This window comes from Anser brachyrhynchus, assembly GCF_964034855.1.
Source record: "Anser brachyrhynchus genome assembly, chromosome: 2".
Classification (NCBI taxonomy): Eukaryota; Metazoa; Chordata; class Aves; order Anseriformes; family Anatidae; genus Anser; species Anser brachyrhynchus.
This window is the reverse complement of record NC_137695.1, coordinates 85274238-85297711: the sequence shown is the minus strand read 5'-3', so window position 1 is coordinate 85297711 and position 23474 is coordinate 85274238. Positions and strand designations below refer to the sequence as shown.

Below are 23474 nucleotides of genomic sequence, written 5' to 3'. Positions count from 1 at the left end.
TTCTGCGTTTTCCATACTTCTCTGCCCCCTTACACCCTATTGTCTCAAACAGAAGATGTGAATGCAGGTCTTCTGTGACTTGTTTGTAGACATATAAACCACATTACACACCCTAGTGATAACTATCATGTAAAGCCAAGATAAAAACCCTGTGCACAAGGCATGAATTACTGACCGGATGATTAATGGCTTGTTAATACTAATGATTAAGCTTATGGATTTCCAGGTCTTGCTCGCTGTTAAAGTTTAGGGAACAATGCTTAGAATTGCCGGTACCCCAAGGCACATAGGGTAGCTCCGTGTCTTCAAACATGTACCGCCACAGGCAGAAGTGCTGCTCCTCATCACAGGTCAAGCTATAGCAGCAGACTTAAATGCAATTGCCTTTAAAGACAGGAATGCAGTAATATCTCCCTTAGATATGAAAAGAAGATCCAATAAAATTTAAGTGCTGAAATTAGAACAGTGGAAGCCATTTCAATAATTTTAATTTCACACAAAACCCAGAAAGAATGCTCAAAGGGACTGAAACAAATGTAGAAAACATAAAGCTCTTTATAATAAAAGAGAAAGGGGAATGAAAGAGATTAATTTTATTCTGATCAGTAATAATTCTGAAAAGCCTACAATCATTTTCCTATGGCTGAAAGAAATTTAATGATAATCTTACCCTAGCAATGACACCAGAGATGAACACCGTTGGCTTAGGTGGGCTGAAAAAAAAAAAAGGGATTACTTGTACAAAATATTTAGAAGATAAACATGAAAAGTATGTCACACATTCAATGCAAAAAAAGAAAAAAAAAAGCATTTTTGGCAATTAATGTTTCAAATCAGAAAAATTTCCTCTTCAAATGACTTTTGCCTTACTACAGCCAAGAACACTGATACAGACCTGTATGTTTTGACTGCTCTTACTTCATGTTAATTGAGAGGCAGTGGTAAAAGACTAGTCTGAAAGCTTACTTTGTTACTTAAAGCTGAGAGTCTTGGTTTGTTTCCATTGGTTTATTAATCCTCCAATTTTATATATAAGCTGCCACCAGTATACTTTGGGCTTAGTATATTTGTATTGCAAGAAAAAATTGAAACTGTAGTTAGACTAAACTTACTGCTGTTATGGAAAATAAAATAAAATCCAACTTTATGTAAGTCAGTCAAATGAATTAAGATTCCGAGTCTCAGAAAAAACAAGACCTAATACTTTAAATCACAGATTTTAAAGCAGATATTTATTTACTCTATTACACAGTAGAACTATGTCCGCAATAAAACAAATGTTAAAAAAACATAAAGCAAACTCTGCTCCACTTTTTGATTTGCAGACTTCCACTCACATCAATAGGAACAGACTCAACAGTAGAATTCAACTCACACTCAGCCAACACAAGGGATCAGATTCCCTGGACCACTGACCTACTGAACTGACAACCTCTAGAAGAAGACCAAACTGCAGACAGGCCAGCACGTATGGTGGTGTGCATTGCCATAGCATCTACATTTCATATGCTCAGCAACTTTGGTGGCGTATGGTAAGACCATACACCTGCGTGGAGGTCTGCAACAGGATCAAGAGCAGCAGCTTCACAAGATCTCTGTAATAGCTACGCAGCTTGTAAAGATTTTTGGTATGATGCTATGCGAAGTTAAGGTGATGAGCAGCACACTATGAGGCCTTGATATAATGGTCTAATAAATATCATCTGAGCCCTGATTAAGTCGGGGTATTGCTAGAGTCTCTGAACACCCCAGATGTTTAACAAAACTCACCACACCCTACAAATTTTAAAAAGTGAGAAAGACAGGATTAGAAAAACGGGAAAAAAAAAGTTTTGCTTTATAATAGTTCCATTTAAGAGTACCAGTAATATTTTCTGCAATGAGAAAGAGTATTTTGCTAGCTGTATTAGCACCTCTTCAAATCTAATTTTCTGTCGGTATAAACTAATATCAAGCAAAGATCAACAGTAAAACACTTTCATTTTACCCTGATTGTACTGAGCCAATTAGTACATTACAGTCTGGATAAGGTATCTTGTATGTCGACCAACAAACTCAAAGAAATAACTCTGAGAGAACACAGATGTACTGTGGTGGCTGACAGCTCCATTCATAAACTAACGCCATGACAGTATAAAGGAAATGAATGGCAAAAACAGCAAAAAGACATAGCAAGTTCTTTACACATGGAATCTGGCTTTAATCATACTCAATGCAATGTCAGACCAATAACTGTTTCTCTATTAACAATATTAGATTATCAGGAATTCAAATGAGACTGATTTTTTCTTATATTCTTACTATGACCTTTGAGTGTTCCCTATGCTTGGGTGATGCATGAAATTCAAATCAACGTTTCCTGAAAAGAGCCTATATTTGCTGAACACGCTGTCGCTTGTCTGACTACCACCACGTCATACTTCTTGCTTTAAAAACAAATTAAATGTTTCATTGTTTTGGCCAAAAATGAAAACCAGAAGGAACCTCTAGCATAATGGTTGTTTCAAATAGAGCTCTTCCCACTGTACATTTTAAGTCTTCTGAGAAATTCTGGTATCCTGTTTAGGAATGTAATGCTGTTAATATTCAAGGAGCCAGAACTCGCAAGTCCTAAGTTCTCTGGGTACACAACAAAGTTGGACAGAGAATATTTGGTACATTTCTGTACTTATTTTTCACTTAGTTGTATGTTCTCTTGTCTAAGGAATTAGGCTAAAGATCATATAAGGATCATTTTCATAAAAAGTTATGCTAAAAGTCAGTCAGTATTCTACATTTCAGGTAGTAACACAAATGTAGTTGACATCTCCCTGTAGAGATGAAAAGAAATCAGTAATACCATTTTCCTGGTAAGAACTATATCCTTCATATATGACGAATTTACCTTGAACTCTATCATGAAATAATGTTTTTAGCCTTGTTTGTGTACAGCTTGTTCTGGGACTGTCATTAGCAACACTATCTTAATAAGAAGAGAGTAATCAGGACTCACAGGTGTGGCAGTCACCAGAATGCCTTACGCTAACTTGACTAAAGTTAACGCAGAACATTTTAGGATGGCACAGAGCAATTCACTGACACAAAGGGAACAACCTACATGGAAACCAGTTGTAAAAACTTACCTACATCCAGCTGTAAAAGGATTTGACCTCAATTTTCACCCTTGTTTGCCCTTTGTGGCTTTTTGATTGGACTCCTCTTGCTTTATGCTAGATTTCCAGCCAACAGGAACTAATGAGAATGCTGACCTGACTTCCAGCTCAAGAACTTGTACTCTCCATCCAAAAGGCCTTTTTTTTTTTTTTTTTTTTTATTCCCCTCAGAAAACCCTGCATTCATTTCTGGCTGACCTGAGCAACCACACTCAATAAATGCTGCAATGAAGCTTCACCTCTGTAGTTAACTGATTACAAAAGCCAACAAGTGAACACTTCACTCCTATGGAAGTAACACCAGTCGACCACTAAGCTCATTTACATACGTTAATTATTCTTTTAGCAGGGAAAAAGACAGAAGGCTGGCCAGAAACGTGAATGATTGAATGTACCTGTATCCTTAAGATTCTATCTTAGAGCCACCGTCTTTTTCCTAATTTCTACTAGATCACATTGTCCCAGAAAAATCTTTAAAACTTTAATATTATCAATTATCTCAGATGATCTATTGAACCAGAATCAGGCCAGAGCATATATAATCATACACCTATACTAATGAGGAATTCAACTGATCAGAGAAAGGCTTGGATAATCACTCACTGAATTTATTGTGAAGAAGATCATCTGTAAAAAGATTTCTCTCATTAAAAATGAAATTAAAGCATGAATCAATCTCCACTGCCAGACTCTCAAACCATTGGCTTTGTCAGATACAGATTAGCTGCCAGGCCCGTAATTTCATAATCACACTCCAGGACATCTAGTGCAGTTGTGGTATTCCAACACCACTCACTATCCTTCCGAAGAGCTTACCAAAAATAGACACAAAACTAGAGAATATGCACAGGCTATTATTGCTACATTTGTAAAACACTGTCAAGTGCTTTAAATTCTATTGGTGTTTTATGTAAAGCACAACCTACATTTCTATTATTTTGTAAGCTGTGGTGGTTGCTTTGAGGATATACTTAATCTGATGAAAATTGGATTGACAGATGTTGTTTTGAAGATGCAGCATTCCTTTGTTTAGGCATCAGTAAGCAAGACAGCAAAAAAAAATTACTTTCTTATAAAAATTGGACTTGTTTACAAATATGTTTTAAAGCTATTTAATGCACACATTTGTTTATCATTAAATAATAGCCTTAGCGGATATTGTGCAGAAATACAACAGTGTATTTTCCAAGACTGCTTATTGTGTGTCAATATTTTCAGAGATAACACTTGTTTTATTATAACAGAGGAAAAGAACACATCTGTCAAGATTTCAGAGTTCGAAGAACTTACCCTGATTTTACATGTGTGACGCTGTTAAGAACTGCACCTGTTTAACTTTTGAATCTCCACTAGATTCATTTATCCCAATTGTATTCACATAAAATAAAGATTTCCATTATTTCATAATACTTAGCTTAAATAAGGTCTTTATCTGACATTGCAAGTAAATCACAAAGAAAATGGAATACTTGAAAAGATCATTAACTAGATGAAATGAGGCATTAATAATACTAAAATCTTACGTCTTCACCTTAGAGGGATTGGCTGAATTCAAGTCTGACAGAAATATTGTAAAGACAAACACAATGGCATTACTGTAGAATCTCCTATAGTCCACGGAAAATATGCAGAGGTGATTATTTATCCAATTCCATTTGAAATATAGAAACGGAATGGATCAGTTTTCCAAGTAAATAGTGATTTTTATAGTCATTAACTAAATCTGTGTAGTGTACGCACACCCACACAGAGGCTATGTATTTATTCAGCCTACACAGACCCACAACTTTTTAAGAGTGGTCGCAAGCACAGGAAAGAGCACAGCTTTTCCTGCCCTGTTTGCAGCACCTGGATTGCCTAGCGCGGTGTTACTTGACAGGGTGGATCTGATGCCAGTTTCCAGTGGCTGGTTGAGTGGCAGTCTTGATCTGGAGAAAGGACTATGAGCATTACTCAAAGCATGATTCAGACTAAAAGACTATATTTAGAGATGACTAACTAGGAAATAGAACCATGGATCAAAGCTAGCACTCAATAATCACTGGTGATTGGAAAAATCAAAACACACTAAAACAAATAAAGAACAAGAAAAAGCAATGGTAAAAATAGTACCTCACACTATACGTCATTTAAAATACTGTATTCAGTCCAGGAACACCATAACAAAAGAATCAGAGCAGAAATAAAGATGGAAAAAATAACCAAGAGAGTATGCAGAACCTTCTACGTGAGTAAAGAGCTAAGACCTATTTGCGTTCTGTATACGCAAGGCTGGAGAATATTGTTCTCATTTATCTTCTTTATAGTATACATAAAAAGTAACACTTGCAGAAAGTAGAAGATGTCCACTTAAAACTAGTAAACACCTTTAAAATAACAGAGAATTAAATGCAGAACCTCCTGAAAATAAAGCAACATTAAGACCAGGAGTTTAGGGAGATTCAAAACCAGAATTAGACATTTATATGGCTTAAATACATTCACATCAGTATAGAAACATTAAAAAGTTGTAAAAATGCTGGTATTCTGGGGCTCAAGTTAGCCTTGAAATTACAAGGTCTACAAAGAAACACCTGCACAGAGGTTAAACTTGGAAATTTCATTATCTTCTCCACTTTCGATTAGATATCACAAGAGGTTATTTTCCTGATATATCTGATTCATCAACAATTCATCTCAGTACTGTAGATCGGGTACAAGCATGCACTCAGGATTCCCAGTGTGGAAATATTTAAACAGGCTAGCCTGCTTTAAAAAGGATAGGAATGAACACATGCCAGTCTTTTGCTAGGCTAGATTTTTTTTTTCAAAATAGGTACAAAAATGGTAAATGCTTTAAAACTACATTAAACTATATTATCTTCTAAATGTGAGTAGTTCATATTTGTCTTTTCCAATACGTGGGAATTAATTAATTATATACCTTCTTATCAGTGGTCATCATCTGCTGTTATGGGGGCCTGGCACACAGATGCATGAAATAATGGCATGACATGTTTTTCAAAGACTTAGGAACCACAAATCATGTCATAATTTTTAGCTATCAAAACCTGACGGTGAATTCTTTAATTTTGTGTTTCCTCGACCCTATCAAGCCACCCAGTGGCATACACTGTGACCTGCAGCTGGCCTCTCTGACCATGGAGCGTGAAGGAGCAACGCCAGAGACCTGCTGCCAACTGGAGAGGCACCTGAGCTGCTGGGCAAAGGCAGCATGCAGACAGCGCCTAGCCCCTCGAATACCCCAAAATAGCAAGGGCTTGAAAAGGGAGAAGAACCTTCTATTGACCAGCTTGCCCTCTATTTCTTTGCTCATTTTCCAAGTAAACATACCATGCACTCTCTTTAACAAGTTGCTTAGGCAAGCAAAGTGAAAAACATTAAGTAGTGTGTTCAATCACCCCTTGATCCCCCAACTGTTCCCTCATTAGAGCAAGTTTTGCTATTTTATACCTTGTGCCCACCAAAACAGTCACTCTATGAACAAAAAGTCCTCAAAATACTCTAGTCAGAAATTCAACTTCAGTCAACAAAACTTCTGACTTTAATCCTGCCCTTGGCTTTCTAGAATTAAAACCATTTTGGCAAGTTGTTCAAACCACCCAGCTTAATCTTCAAGGTTACTTGGAAATTCATATACTCTGGTTATGAAACATTAAAGCTAACTATTCTTAGTTTAATTCCTTTTTAAAGATGTCCAGATTCTACTTTCTAGTGGTGCTTATTTGAATTTACATGGTTGCTTTTAATTTTGGCATTGTCTGCAAAAATAAATTCTGAGATGATTAAAAACACACTGAGATGATTAAAAGCACATTTCTCAGCAACAGAGAAAGACTAACAAGCACATTGCTCATCAGCTTGCCTGAAATACTTTCCAATTGGCTGTAATGCATTTAGGTTATTAATTTTCTGGACAGAAAAGTAATAATTAGCCTGACTGACTACCAGAGGGAAATATGCTAGTTGATTGCGCAGGGACATACAGTATCTGATATTCCACGATAATTTATCCTGTTGAGGTCATTTATTTATCTGCCATAACTTTGAAACCTTTAAGATCACCCACAGGATGGCACTGTTGAACCTCTGAGTTTTCTGTACAGTAAGTATACACCCTCAAAGAAATCCAGGTGCCGTGGCAGATACTAAGACAAGTAAAAGCAATGCTTCCTCTCGATGAACTGAAGTGCGTGCGTATATATGTGTGTGTTTATATATACTTATATATATGGACACCCAGGCATACACATAAATACACAGCCACACCCTACTTTTAGAGAAAAATTTTCTTGTCTCCACGTGTTTAGTTTGTGTTCCAGTATATCCCATGAGCTAGGTTCCACTCTGCTCAACCCTTCTTCTTCCTATGCAGACAAATGCAAGCTTTAAGGAAGAGCCTAAAACCCTCTATCAGGACATTTTAATGACTATTTGCTTGGCTATTCACACACCAGCAAATTGGGTATCCTGATCTTTTAGTGAGATGGTAAATCACTGCCCATTACATTTAATAGCAACTGATTGACATTCATTGTTCTTACAATCACTGTCAACTTGCTGCAGCATATGGCCTGATTAATCTCACCAGATTAATCTCATTCATCTTTGGTTTTAGTGCACGTTTTAGCCACGAAGACAATTATTTAAGAAAGCTATCCACAACCTCTCATCTACATTGTTGTTCAAGCTATACAGAGAGTAAACTTCTTTCTTGCCTACTTCCGATCACAAAATGAAGACTTAAGTATTTCACTTTTCCTATAGACTCAGGGGATTTAGAAACAGTCCACAGTTGGTTTGTTTATTGGGGTTCAACCTTGTCTAACTGCAGCATTAGCCCACATAATGTTTGTAGTCCCTTAAACAGAAAAATGAGAGCTACGAAAACTGACATAAAACAAGTAACATTTAAATGCTGACAACTCCAATGAAAGTCTAAAATAAGGAATTAAGAAGGGCAGACTTCAAGTACTTGCAAAATGGATGGCCAGCAAAGACCACGGTGCCAAAGGGAGAGAGGACCAAGTTTTTCACACTAGTCACACAGTTAAGTGCATTTCAGAATATGCTCCCATGATGGTAACATGCTTCCACACTGAGAATATGACAACTATGGGCCTGCACTACATTATCTCAGCATCAGAGATACATTATTCAGTTGCAGCACTGTCGCAGCTCCTCCAGCATCTGTAGCAGATGGAAGATGGAGTAGAACTTGAAAAATACCATTGACACTGCAACCAGGAATACATGATACGAGTGCAACGAAGGAGATGCAGAAATTAGAAGCTAATGAGAAGTCTGAAGTCTTCTCACTCCTGTCCTGGTGAATTTGTTCATCTCAGAGACACACAGCAGTGGCCCAGAATGTCCCAATCACAGCTGTTAGAAGCCATACCTCAACCTTGCCTTCACACGCCTCAAGCCATTAACCAACTCAGTGGGCGTGCACATTTCACTCTCTTATCGCTTTCAACAATTGCATTATCTTTTCTTATTACTCCAAACGACACTCTAGAACAGAGACATGTATGCATATTCATGTATGTAAATACTACACCATCTTCCACATCCACAGCACTATTACAAGAAGCCTCCTTAACCCAATTTTACACTTCACATTCAGCACAGTTTCCATGCTGCAACAGCACCCTACTGTTGCACGAGTCTCTCCAATGTCAACACAGACAAAAATCAGCTTTTTTGTTACTCCTGTGGATGTTCACAGCTCCCCCTGCAGCAGAAGAGATCATGACAAAATTCTTGCCCATTTCAATACACCACACCTGGGAAAGCTCCAAGCACAACCAAAGGGTGTTTTGGAAGGTTATGAAGACACTCTTGCACCGTCAGATCCCAGGCTGAAGATCGTGCAAGTTGGCTGGACTGGTCCGGAATATACTTTAGTTCAAACCCTTCCAACGTTATTGACACAAATCTCCTTACCATCCAGTGGCAAGTGCAGTTTCTAGAGGAATAAATCTTGTCATAGGAATAAGAGACTAGCAAATCTTAGAACACAAAATTTCTCTTAATTCAGACACAGGAAGCAAAGGAATCATTCTTTCTGTATTCTTGTATTTGGAGCTCATGAAGAAGCAACAGAAGACAGTTAAAAATGTTTTCAATTTAATAACTTGCTTTTAATAATAAAAAAAATAAACAACAACAAAAAAATAGTCACTAATGAACTTAGCCCAGCTAGGTTTTTAATAAGACAAAAGACTTGGAACAAAGTTCTCTAAAAGAGATTCAGACAAGTGTATTTGTTTAAGTGAACTTGGAGAAACTCAATTTATCCACAGAGAAAACAACCTCCATTGACCTACCAGGAAGCAACCACTTAATTCCTCTACTACCATTGCTACCCCGCTGCTGATCTGTGGTGGTAGGACAGCCAGGATCTTGCTTTTTCATCTAGAAACATCCAGTCACCTGAACAGTCAGAACAGATGGTTTCTTCCCTTATTTATCTTAAGGGCTTAATCCAGAAGGTCAACATTTGATATTACTAAAATCAACTGCAGAACTTCCACTAATGTCAATGGGACTGGAACTTCATGCTGAGGAAATACACACAAAATGACCCTGAAGAAATCAATAGCAATGGGATTTAAAGCATTACAGTCTGAGGATTTCAAGAGGAGTTCTTGGATGTTAAACTTTCACTCACTGTGAAATAAATGTCCAGCTTTTTAAGTGATAATAAAATCTGTGGCAATTCAGATGGATAACAGATCAATGTGCTGTTAAATCTGAATATAGTTCTGTAATAGTACCCATTCATTTAAATGGGATGTAGGAGTCTTAAAGCAACTAAAACCCCCTGAATGTCAATACCACTACCGATTTTTCTGTTAATCTAACAAAAACAACTGCTAATTTTCTAGTACCAGGATGTGATAGATCTAACAGACTGAACATTTGTTTGAATGGCATTTATTAATAATAGCTACGGCGATTCTTTTCATTAAACAAGTATTATAGCACCTGCAAGATGGCAGCTAACCACTTGGCTACATTGGTTTCTACCATTCAGTATCAAACACTTAGTATAATATGGTTAGATTACACCTTTCTCTGTGACACGTACATAGCTCCGCTTCTTCACTTTGCTTTTAGAGGACAAACAGATCAGTCTGAGGAATTAAAACAAGCATCCAGAGCCTCAGCTGAATTTAAATTCATTAAACAGCAGTAATACTGTTGGCACTTTATACTAGTAGTTTGCAATAGTATTTTATACTCGTCGTTTCCATGCAGATGACAACAGAAATAAAAAGACTGTAAAAATGACTCATTTTACCTTATCCACTACCTGGTGTCGCATTTCTTGCTAGACTGCTGTCTGAAGTTATGTTTCTGTAATTGTAGCTATGGGGTGTCCTCAGCAAGAACACAGCTTCTCCAAAACATCTGCATGGTGGTAGTACCTCTGGCTACTGTCTGGATATTATTAAAAGTGACAATATAATAATGGGAGTTGACTTACTATGTTATCAACTTCCTTACCTTTGAAATCAGGGACAACGGACATAAGTAAAGTGCATTTATTTTAAAAATAAATTGCACCTAAGCATCAAAGTTAAATTAGCAAAAAAAAAAAACAAAAGGGGGGGGGGATGGTTCAGAAGATCCCTTGAATCTCCTGAATCTCCTGTACACTTTAAAGAGCCATTTCTATCATTCTGTGTGTACTTGGAGATATAAACATTTTAATTAATAATTTCCTAATGAGACAGGACAGAGCTTTTGTAGAAATTCATCAACATCTAAAGGTGGAGAACTCTACCAATTCAGTAGGTCATTTTTACTTTGCAGAGGTTGACAGAGTAATGGAGTTCCAGTAAATCACTGTGAAAATTAATGGATAACATATGATACCGGAATGAGATTTTCAAACAATTAAAAAAATGGAAATAGCAATTACTGCAGTAAGTGCACCTTCTATCACACACACAACCAGGTGTGCACATTTGTAACACTATAGTGCAGGACATTTCATAAAGTGGTGTGACTGATGGCTTATTCTTTTCAATGTTCACATTTTCAAGAAATATTTTGTAAATATGAGACATTTCCACTACAAAAAAAAATATTTCCTTTTATTTTGTTTGTTTTTCAGCTGTTGGTTCTATAACATTTTCTTATGTCCCTTCCCATTATTAAGACCCTCCAGGCTGCTGGGACTTACGGATAACCAGCTGCGTAATGCTGACTACTTTAAGAATTCAGTACAAAACAGCTCCGTTTAGATTTAACTACAAAAGCAAGTGGTTAGAGGGAGCTCAACACCTGTGGGAGCAGGAACCAGAGGAAATTTCTAATGGTACTTTTTGGTAGAGGGTACAAGGAAGGTAATGGTCCCATCCTCTCCATTCCCTCAACCTCTAGCTGCCTCTAACAGTCTCTTAGCTCCCAAAGACTAGCTCTCAAATCAATAGCTTTTTGTTTGTTTTTAATGATTAACACATTAACTGTGCACAATGGCTAATTAATCATCCAATTGTTTATTTTCAAAAGAGTGAGGAATTTAGGTAACATTTCTCCAAACCTGCTGCTTTCCTAAAACGCACCTTTAACTTACAGCATAATCACTTCACATGTAAATAGATTGAGAATTTAGAATTTGTAGCGACCAAATTTTGCTGCAGTCTGGAGTATAAGATGATGCACTGCCTGATTCAGCTAAACTCTTCTGAATGCATGTGATCTTAGAAATCGCTGAAAACCTCTGCAATAAGAAGTCTTAAAATACTTTAGAGGAACTGGATTATTTTAGATCTTAACTTCCTTGTTTTTTTCAAGTCAAAAATTTAGGAATAAAAACACAGACACACTTGTCTGAGATGGCTAAGTCAAAGATCACCAAGAAAGTATTCAAATGATTAACTTGCTTGCATTAGGAAAGCGTACCACGAAAGAACGTGAATGGTAAGAGAGACAGACAGTAGGAATTGTACAGAAAGAAATATATATGCATCTGAGAAAGGTCTCATACTCCATTAACTATCTAAATTCTGGTTTGATAACTTACAGTATGTACAAATCTTAAGAATTTGTCACTGAACAATTCTAGTGCTTCATTTATCTGAAAATTTGAAATACTATTTGAGTATGTTATTCAGATGAGACAAAATTCTGAAACAAAATAGCAAAGGTTACTGGAAAGCAAGGGAACTAGATACAACCATAATATATTTTGAGACATGTTGTCTGTCTATGGTCACTTCTTCTCGGTCTTGTAGTGATTCGCTACCGTATGGTAGGTGCAAATCAAGTGGTGAGGCAGGACTCTGCCCCCAGAAACATGCTGGGGTTCAGTGAAAATTAAGTCTCTGATGGGAGATAAAAAACCAGTCAGGGTGAGTACTACACGTTTTTGGTCAAAACACGATAGTTATGTTTATGAACCCAAAGAACAAAAAGCCATAATAACTCCAGACACTTTTACTGCTTGTTTTTGTATTCATTTATAATCCTCCTTTCACATTCTTTCCTGAGATTGTTTTCTAAACCGATACGCATAAACCTTCAACCAGCAAAAAAAGTTTGCAGACTTCATACCAAATACCTACCCATTCATTTTGAGTTTATCATCACTAAGAAAGCAAAAAGACCAGCTGTAAAGAGAACACCTTTAATTTATCAAAAGACCAAACCATTTTCTAATTTTCATCCTCTATGGCAAAATTTTGTATTAACCAGTGTGGCATTCCTATTATTAACCTGCACGTTCAGAAGAGAAGACAGGCCTCTTGCGTATACTCGCTCTGAATTCTTGCTGCTATGACATTAAAATTGACAGAAGGGTATTGGGCTCCTGTCATATTTATTTAAAATCTTTATAGAGAAGAAGTCTGTTGAGACATACCCTAGGCACCCAGATGACAGCAATGCTATTGCTGCAACATAATGGCCAGCTGCAAACTGAAGTTTAATTTCTTTTTTGTCTATCAGAGGGATCTTGTCTAGATACTTCCAGTTGCAATGAAAGAAATTTCCACAAATTTTACAGCAGCAATTCTCGTTCGTTGCTGTACATATCAAGGGAAGTAGAAAGTAAAAGAGTGTAAAGGAGCTTCAAGCAATAAAAGAATTATTTTTTACGAAGCTCTGCTACAAACAACAGCAACATTTCCCAGTGCAACACATATATACTAGCACAACCCACTGTTCAGAAAAATCACAATGGAAGCACACTACTTGTTCTGTGAGTAGAAGTAAAAAGAGAGGGCCCATTCTTCCCACGGAACAGATAGCTCAAATTTTGTTTATTTTTTTTAAACAAGAGGCATAAGTACAGAACAGGAAACTGTAGGGGCAAGAAGAGGAAAAGAATGGGGAAAAGGATTTCCTAAAACACAGTGGAAGGTCAAGTTCCTGTGACAGGCCTAAATAACATGGCAGTAAGTGACATCAAGAGAAGCACTTCTTGTTACAAGAACTAGGGCTGAAACCTGCAGGCTCAGATGTGCTCCCATTAAAAAATAACCAGGAAGGCAGTTAACAGGCAGGTACTGCAGAGCTCAGTTGATTGCAACAGGATCACTGAAGTAAAGCAAGAGGACTGGGGAGTTCTCCAACAGGGCACTGAAAATCCAGAGTATCAGATGCGAGAACATCCTTGTGAGATACAATTAAACTGCCTTACAACTACAATTAGAGCAAGGCAACAATTAATCTGCCTTACCTCCCGATTGGTAGTGAAGATCTCTTACAAGGATAATGGAGGACTGAAGCAAAAAGGAGATTCGTTCAAGTAACAAAGGCTGTTAGCAAGGATGCAGGAAGGGAAGCCAACCACTACCTCACAGCCAGGCACACAAAGCCCAGTAAATATCCAGCACAGTACACCTCCATATACAAGGAAATAAACACATGTTCAATGCTATCTGCCAGAACTCTGAAAGGTCAACCTACCTTTAGCCTCAGTCATTTGGAAAATACAGCCCTATGCTGCAAGTTAAACAATTGTGTTTCTTTACTTACTGCAAAACCACTATTGCCTTAAAAAATACACAGCTCTGATACATTCTGATCCTTCATTTTACATTCTAAACATGCTTTTAAACATGAATCTAAAATAACTCTCTGGCTGTTCCATATATCCAAAGTTTGTTGCTTGAACTCTTGCAGACTTCAGCATCAAAATTTCTCATGGCTTCAGGCACCTGATAGGAGCAACAAACTACAGAGAACACTGATAAACTGAAAAGACACCTTAGCTTCTGATCTTGCTGCTAAAATGGTATTAAATTTGTTAACCTTTGTTAACCTTTCTAAATGCAAATCCTGCCTAATCAAAGCAACTTAGAATTATTAGCCATAAATGCACCTTGTTTTGTAGATAATACAAATAGTAGAGAAAGAATATGAAAATACATTGCAAAAATGCCATTGATTTGTGCATGAAAACCTTTGTTGTAGATGTTGCAGGGTACCATTAATGGGCATATTGCCATGGGCTTACTGCCTGGTCCAAACAAAGAACTCAGCTACAACCTTATGAAGCGTACAAAGGGAGTAAACATTAGTGCACAAAAATTCTTTCTTCCCCCTTTTCCATGTGTTTCCCCCTCAAACACGCATTTTATTCATGTCACATGAAGAAATGATCTGAGTGTTTTGTAGTCTACGCAGGGACGAGCACTCTCATTCTGCCAAAAGAGAGCACCAAAAGATGCATTTGAAAATAGGAAGCCAGCAAGTGTCAACAGCAGGCAATCACCCAACCTTGGAATCTGTTCTGTTCTGGCACAGTACAATCACGATGTGTGACACAAAGGATATACCCAGCCTGTGCTAAAGGGGGAGCGAGCTGTGATCATTATCAGAAGTAAAAGACATCATGCTGATTTGCATCTGCATTTGCTTTGCAAAGCTTCAAGTAATAGTAGGGTGCCAAGGCAGAATGGAAACTCTACAGAAAACATCAGTTGGACCCATTCACTATTAAGAAAGCACACCTCTGTGTAATTCCTGTCCTTCTCTAGACAGAATCACCTATGTTGGAAAAGACCTTCAAGATCATCAACCTGACCTATCAAGTACCATCACCAAACCTTGTCCCTTCATGCCACACCCACACATCTCTTAAATACCTCCAGCTGTTACAATGCTTCACCATCCTCTCCCTTGGTACATCTTGAGGTCACTTCATTGTGTCCTATCACTCGTCACCTGAGAAGAGAAACTGACACCCACCTCAATACTTTCAGGTAGTTGTAGAGAGCTATGAGGTCTCCCCTCAGACTCCTTTTCTCCAGACTAAACAATCCCAGTTTCAGTTTCCTCAGCTGCTCCTCCTAAGTCATGTTTTCTAGTCCCTTCACCAGCTTTATTGGTCTTTTCCGCACACACTCAAGCAACTCAGTAGCCTTCATGGGGACCCAGAACTGAACACAGTATTTGAGGAGCTGTCTCACCAGTGCCATATCCAAGGGAACAATCACTTCCCTAGTCTTGGCCACATTATTTCTGACACAGACCAGGATGCCATTCACCTTCTGGGCCACCTGGGCACATTGCTAGCTCACATTCAGCCAGCTGTAAAACAGCACTCCAGCTCCTTTTCAGCTGGGCAAGTTTCCAGCAGCTCTTCCCCAGTCTGTACCACTGCATCAGGTTTGTTATGCCCCAAGTGCAGGATCCTGCATTTAACCTTGCTGAATATCATGCAATTGGACTTAGCCCACTGATCTAGCCTATCCAGATGCCTCTGCAAACCTGCATCTCACACACTGGCAAGCAGTCTCGCACAACCTTCCCATCAACTAATCAAACGCTCAAAAATTCTCATATTGATTTCACTTAATGGTCTCGCTGACATTTTTGGCATAGGAAGCAATTTGATCACCTGTTATTACAGTTTCTTTTATGTACAGTAATCTTGAGGGAAAAAAAAAACGATTACAAATTTAAACCAGGCTGACAGGTTGTTGTTGTTGTTGTTTTAATGGACATGCATATTTACAACTTCAGGAAGACTTTACTTCATGATGAAAAAATTCAATTATTTCAGGTAGGTCAGGTTTGGGATCAGATCAAGATGCTAATATAGCAATGTGAAACTGTAGTTTAGTAGTGTTTATCTCCTTTGTCTAATCTAAACAGTACCTACCTATTCAGTATCTCAGCTATTGTGCACATAATGCAGGAGTTTCAAAAGCAGATTCTAAACTTGGACTTGAAATTTGGGTATTTACATTAATATAACCTGCCCTAGTTTTCACACAGATTAGGCATTCACAATTTCACGTGATGTAAACAGGAACACTATCTCTGAAAATTGTGAAGAGTCTCAAGCAGGGTACTTGCACTCAAGAAACCGCTTCTGAATTTTCAGTAGAACGTAGCCTGAATAACCACTGTCAAAGAAGCAAAGCAAAAGGCAAACATCTGACATAATCCTTGGATAAAATGCAAACAGAAGTTGAGAGTGAATGCACTGATTAAAGAGGACAAGGCAAGACAGCTTGTTGTCCACAACTTGGTCTTGATTCTTCTAGTCTATGTAAGCTGGTTTTCTGTATCTAGCCAGTATTTTCCTATGAACAATTTGGCCGTGATAAGGAAACGCAACATTCTGCAAAACACGGACTTGACAGCCAAAAGAGCTCAGTCCTTCCAAGTACAGAAGAGACAAAGAAATCAGAGGCAAACCTCAAACACCATTGCTATCGTGACCTTGTTCCTGACCTGCACTTCAGTATCATCCCTAGTGGTTTTCCTAACTGTTAGCTTAGGCTCTGCTAGCCATGCCAACAGGCACCGGGCTACAGATAACAGGCTCATCACTACACTGCTGCAGTTGTTCAGTGCTCAGGGCAGATTATCTCTGGAGATTCAAATGCCCATGGCAATTTGCAGCACGTTTCACTTGGAAGACCACTGGGTTTTTCTTCCTTTGTATGTCACTGTTATATTTGATTATATTTTATACAGTATGTCACTGCATACGAACTTTTTTTTTGCAAACACACACATCTTACACTGGCACTCTGTTGGTCAGAAATCAAACCAGACAGTTTGGACCAGTGGGGTTGTAGAGAGAACCAAGAAGTAGCTTTCAGTTGTCCCACTGGAATCAGTAACCACAATTATTCCACCCCCAATTAGTAACATCTGGGAATACCTGCACGAGGTTTCACCCTGAAAAAGCTAAGTGACTCTACTAGATGATCCAGACTCCAGCATTTGCTGCTTAGTTGGCTCCTCCTAGACAGTGGCACAAAGGAAAGTGCTTCCTCCCAGACAACTCTCACTAAAGGTCACTGCACGTTGGATTGATTTAAAATTGCTGTCTTGGATTATATTACTCCTTTACAATGATACAAGTCTCTTAAGGCTGCTCAGAGTACCGGAAAAAACTAATTCCTAACCTATTCACTGTACTTACTGTTTACACAATTCATAAAGTAAAACTGTCTTCAATGATTCTGCTTACTTTTAAGAACTACAAGAACCACTAAATCTGGAAGACAAACACCACAAATAATAAAAAACCACAGAGCTGTAATTACAGAGCAGCCCATTACAGAATTACAGAAGGGCTGATAATTGCAGGGAACCTCTGGAGGTCATCTGTTTCAAACCCCCCCGCTCAAGCAGGGCCACCTACTACCTGTTGCCCAGGACCACATCCAGGTGGCTATTGAAGATCTCCAAAGAGGAAGACTCCACAAACGCTCTGGGCAACCTGTGCCAGTGCTCTGTCACCCACACAGCAAAGAAGGGCTTCCTGATGTTTAGACAGAAGGAACCTCTTGCCTTCCAGTTCGTGCCCACTGCCTCTCATCCTGGCACTGGGTACCACTGAAAAGAGCCTGGCTCCATCTTCTTTACACCCTCCATTTAGGTTTTTTTTAGCCTTCTGTTCTTGAGGCTGAACAGTTCTGGCCCTTTCAGCCTTTCCTCATCAGAGAGGTGCTCCAGACCCTTAACCAACTCCGAGGCCTTTCACTACTCACTCCAGTATGTCCATGTCTCTCTCTTGCACTGGGGGGGCCCAGAACTGGTCACAGTGCTCCAGGTGTTGCCTCCCTAGTGCTGAATAGAAGGGAAGGAAAGGACCATCTCCCTTGACCTGCTAGCAACACACCTGCCAATACAGCACAGGACAGTTAGCCTTCTTTGCTAGAAATGATTGACTCGGTGCCCACCAAGAACCCCAAGTCCTTTTCTGCAAAGCTGCTTTCCAGCCACGTGGCCCTAACATGTTAGTTGTTTCTCCCCAGGTGCAGGGATTCACACTTCCCCTTGCTGAACCACATGAAGTTCCTGTAAAAGGCCCTTTCTATAGCTTGTCAAGGTCCCTCTGGATGGCAGCACAAATATCTAGCACATCAGCCACTCCTCCCAGCTGTGGTCTCTGCAAACTTGCTGAGGATACGCTCTGCCCCAGCATCCAGACCACTACTGAGAATGTTGAACACTGTTCTGTTTAATTGCACCTGGGGTGCAATGCTTGCTGTTGGCCTCCAACTGGACTTCACACCACTAATCATCATCCTCTGGGCCTGACCGTTCACAGTCAGGTCTTACCCACCTCACTGTCTGCTCATCCAGCCCATAAATCAACTGAAGTCAAGGCAGATAACATTCACTACTCTCCCCTTGTCTACCAAGCCCATGATTTCACTGTAGAAGGCTATCAACTTGGTAAAGCATGACTTTCCCTTGAATCGAATCCATACTGACTACTCCTGATCACTTTCTTGTCCTAACGCTTGGAAGTGATTTCCGGGAGTAGTTGTCCCATCACCTTCTTGTGGAGATGAGGCTGACTGGCTTGTAGTCTGCTGGCTCTTCCTTCCTGTCCTGCTTGAAGTGCTTATGAACTTAGGAATTTTCTTCTTATCTTTGTTGACTCAAGTACAATTTTTACTGTATTGCAAGTTTCTCTTGAGTACTTTATGAAAACAAAAATGCAACTACAAGGGTGGTATTGATATACCAGTTACGAACAAAAATTTTTTTAAGATTAATGGGCTTTACTGGTACATACAAGTAAGATCTTTTCTTCTTCAAAACATTTTATTTTCATGTACTTTGATGAATTTGGCTCACAGCTTTTAACTTAAGAAAAGCGAAACTTTTAAGTGCCAAAGACAGCTCCATATAGAGCAATTAGAATTTCTGGAGTTGAGACATGCACAAGATTACATAGTATTATTCCGCAATAAATACCAAAGATAACTACTGAACTACAAATAAATGAATTATGATATACACATTTACTTTTTTTCTACGGTTTAGGATCAACTTATGTACATACACATTCCTCTACAAAAAGCAGAATAGGAAGTTTCAGCAGTAGAACATTTGCATTCCCCCAAAAGTTTGGGATTTACATAAGGTTTTAAAATTATTATCTACATAAACAGTTTTTACATGGCACTATCTGCACAACAGCATTCAATTTTCTCTTTCCTGGCATTCATGAGCTTAGCTTCTGCTAAAAGAATTCAAGCATTCTAATATCCTAGCCTGCTTTGCTTAGACGAGTTACAAGCACATAGGGGCACATTAAAGTATAGGAATGTGTAATTAGGGTATTGTTACACAGATACATAAAGGGTCGACTGCCTTAAAAGACATGTTTTTGTTTTGTTTCATAGACTGACCAGCACTAGTCTGATGAACAGCTAAGGTTCAGAGCAGGACTGACCACTGCCAGTATGTGCTTGTTGAAGGATATTCTGTCACGGTGAGGAAAGAACATTGCAAGAACTGAAAGTTAAGCCAAGAAGGAACACAAAGAAAACTTTCAAAATCATCAGCAATCTTGAGATGAGTCTCCAGACCCTAAGAAGGTCAAATGACAGACTGTACAATAAAATCTATGAAGGTACTTTTTCATAAGGTCTACGATTATTAGCCACCTCAATCAAGAATCATTTTTGATCGTGCTAACAGCTGGATGGGATGCTCACCTGTGCTACCAAGAACTAGAAGCCAACGGCATTCCGCAATCCTAAGTGACAGTAATCAAACCTGTAAATCACACACCCTCTGCCCAGCGATGTTTTAAATTGCTTCCTACTGGGATGCAGAGGAAACATTTGGAAGCATACTGTACAGACAGGGCAGCCCTGAGAGGTCATTTCATTTCTTGTTTCTCACAACTGACGAGGCTGTGTATCAGTGCAAGAAGGTAAGTTGCCAATCCTAACAAATCAAAGTACCTTCTAGGCCCAGCCTCAATTCGCTCAGTCCAACTTTCATGTGTAACATCAGGATTCCCTGGCTACCTATTCCCGTTCTGTACTCTGGCAGCGTAAGTTCATGCATTACTCCTAACCTTCTCTAGTTCTAAGAACTTTGGGCCCCTCGCTACAAGAAGGACATGAAGGTGCTTGAGAGTCCAGAGAAGGGCAACAAAGCTGGTGAGGGGTCTGGAGAACAAGTCTTATGAGGAGCGGCTAAGGGAGATGGGATTGTTCAGCCCAGAAAAGAGGAGGCTCAAGGGCGACCTTATCACTCTCTATAGGTACCTTAAAGGAGGCTGTAGCGAGGTGGGGGTTGGTCTATTCTCCCACGTGCCTGGTGACAGGACAAGGGGGAATGGGCTAAAGTTGCAATAGGGGAGGTTTAGGTTGGATATTAAGAAGAACTTCTTTACTGAAAGGGTTGCTAGGCATTGGAATGGGCTGCCCAGGGAAGCAGTTGGGTCACTGTCCCTGGAGGTCTTTAAGAGACGTTTAGATGTAGAGCTTAGCGATATGGTTTAGTGGAGGACTTGTTAGTGTTAGGTCAGAGGTTGGACTTGGATCTTGGAGGTCTCTTCCAACCTAGATGGTTCTGTGAACTTCATCTGTCTCAGTAAAACGATATCTGAACGACATCTGTCTCAGTAAAAATGAATCCCTTGTGCATTGCAGAAAGTGTTCTCTGAGACACTAAAGTAGTCGCAACAGAGGGATGACAATCCCACATGCTCTGCATTTCGTATTCTACAAATTGAAAAACGACACACAAGACAAGGTATCTGGGAGGAAAAAAAAAAGAGGTAGTTTAAGAACAACATACAGATTAGCTAAGGATTGTTTTCCAGAAATAGGTAATTCTTGGAATTTATCGGGTAAGAGAAGGTTAAAAAAAAAAGTGCACACCAGAAGTCACATGAGGTGACTTCAGAAGGGTTAGATTCACATAACGTGATTCACTGGAACACCTCTAGCTATACAGAAGTCAGAGTATATTACTACTCAACTTTAAAAAAAATTCAACCTGATGCTTCTTGAAATATTCATGTATGACTGACAGCAGAACTCAAGACAGTTCCCACTGGGACTTGACTTCCCACACAGCAAAGAGGCTACTTACCCTCTGCAGGTAGAATTCTTCTCACAGGAAAAAAAAAGGGGATGTAGCCCAGCTGTTTGAATAACTAGCTTCAATGGGAAGGTAAGTTGTTCTGCCACATGAAAACTGGAACTTTAAGAAGCAGTAGCATTACCACAGCTTAGAGGAGAGGCTCAAATGATGCTTCCTCCCTCCAGCATTTGTGAGAGGGGGGCAAAAAAAATATAAGGGGTCCTTGAGGTGATAGCAGATAGCATTCATCCCACAATGGCATAAGAACATGGACAAGGCAAGATGTGTAGGTACTTTCAGGTGTGAAACAGAAGTCTTCATATTTGAAATATGAAAAGAGGGGCAGAGCCCAAAAGCTTATCTAAATTTCCAATGCTCTAATGAGATATTTCATCAGTGCTTGTAAATTACGCTTTGAAAATATTTGTGCTTGCAAGTATCTACTAGGCACGTGCTCAGGTAGAGTGAATACAGTTCACCCTGTACAAGATTCCTCAAAGCTTCATAGGTCAAATGGGACTTCCTGCAATTTCAGCAGGCTGCAATATCTACCAAGAACAACACATAAAACACCATCTATGCTTTATTATCATTGCTTCTATGTTGTCCCTATTATATACCCTTACACAGACAAACCCCAAGAGGACTAAGTGCAGAAAATATGAGCTTGACAGGAAAAGCAGGAACAGATGAATACAAAAAAAAAGACAGATTGGGATTTGCAGAAGAGAGGAAAAGACACCTGAAGCTAAACCAGAGAGAAACCCAACACAGAGTGCTAAGTGATAAAATACAGGCTGTAGGTAACGAGGCCAAAGAAGAGATCAGAAAGTTTTACATCTAATACTCTGGTTTTCTTGTGCGGGTGAACAGCAAACTGAACATGCCAGCAGTGTTCCCTGCTAGCAGAGAGGAATATGGGGGGATTGTGTTGGAGATTATCTCCTTCTGCTGAGTACTCATTGGACCACATATGGAATACTGCGTACAGTTTGGGGCCTCAAATATATAACACACCAGTATAGTAGAGTGAGCTCAGTAGAGCCACCTAGATTACCAGGGCATTGGACCACTCAGCCTGTGAGGAAAGGCACAACGAAATGGGTTTGTTCAGCTGCTTTGGGAGAAACCTAACAATAGCCTGCCAATACCTACAAGGAGGCTATCAAGAAAATGAAGCCATGCTCTAAACAGCAGTGCGTGGTAGCAGGATAACAGGCAATGGGCATAAGTTGAAATGAGAGGTCCACATGGGCTGTAAGGAGGAACTTACTCTGAGGACAGTCGAGCAGTGGGACAGGTTGCTTAGGGTGTTTCTGTGGGCTCCATCTTTTCAAGACCACGCTGGATATAGCCCTGAGTATCCTGGTCTGATTTCATAGCTGACGCTGATTTGAGGCCAGACTCCAGGTCCTCTTGAACGTGAATTATCCTATAATCCAGAGCCTGGAGTGAGTTAGTAATACACTGTAGTTTACAAGAAACTTAGAAGTATTGTACCCTAAACCAATCTACACCAGGCAATTTGGTTCCAGTGATCAACAACAAACCTTTAACAAAGCTGCTAATAGCTAATGAAAGCATACTGTAATCAGTTCCCTGCTATTTATCTCATCAACAGCTATTTGCCTTCATCTGTTCCCCTCCAGCTTGGCAATCTGCAGTTGAGAGATTTTTTGAAGTCTCGCCATTGCCTTTGCTGTCAGCATATACCTGTAATCAGCTCCAAAATGCAACTTATGCTTCCATTTAACAATGGCCTGAAAAAAATACACAGGTCTTCCACAGCTCCTGCTATTTTTATAAAAAAATTGCTAAACCAAAGCTCAATGAAGGTTAAACAGATTTATTTGTATTAAGCTTAGTTTCACCTCGTAATATTATTCAGGCTACCTGAAATCCCTCTTGCAGCAGCAGGGTGAGTAAAAGGATAGCTTTTGTTCTTCTGAAGATCACTTTTACAGGGTTGAAGGGTTGCACACAAGTCATCAGATGTTA

The 23474-nt window shown here is 39.2% G+C and overlaps 1 protein-coding gene across 2 annotated transcripts in view; it reads right to left on the bottom strand.

The window, feature by feature from the left end:
* DAP (death associated protein) overlaps positions 1–23474 on the bottom strand; it is a 48225-nt gene that overhangs the window by 3662 nt on the left and 21089 nt on the right. Inside the window, exon 3 of one of the 2 annotated variants that reach the window (XM_080583554.1) lies at positions 671–713. In XM_080583554.1, the coding sequence (XP_080439680.1) occupies positions 671–713 (43 nt within the window). Of the gene's footprint in view, positions 1–670; positions 714–3291; positions 22909–23474 lie in introns of those variants that run through there. The other variant, XM_080583555.1, reaches the window with a different exon arrangement.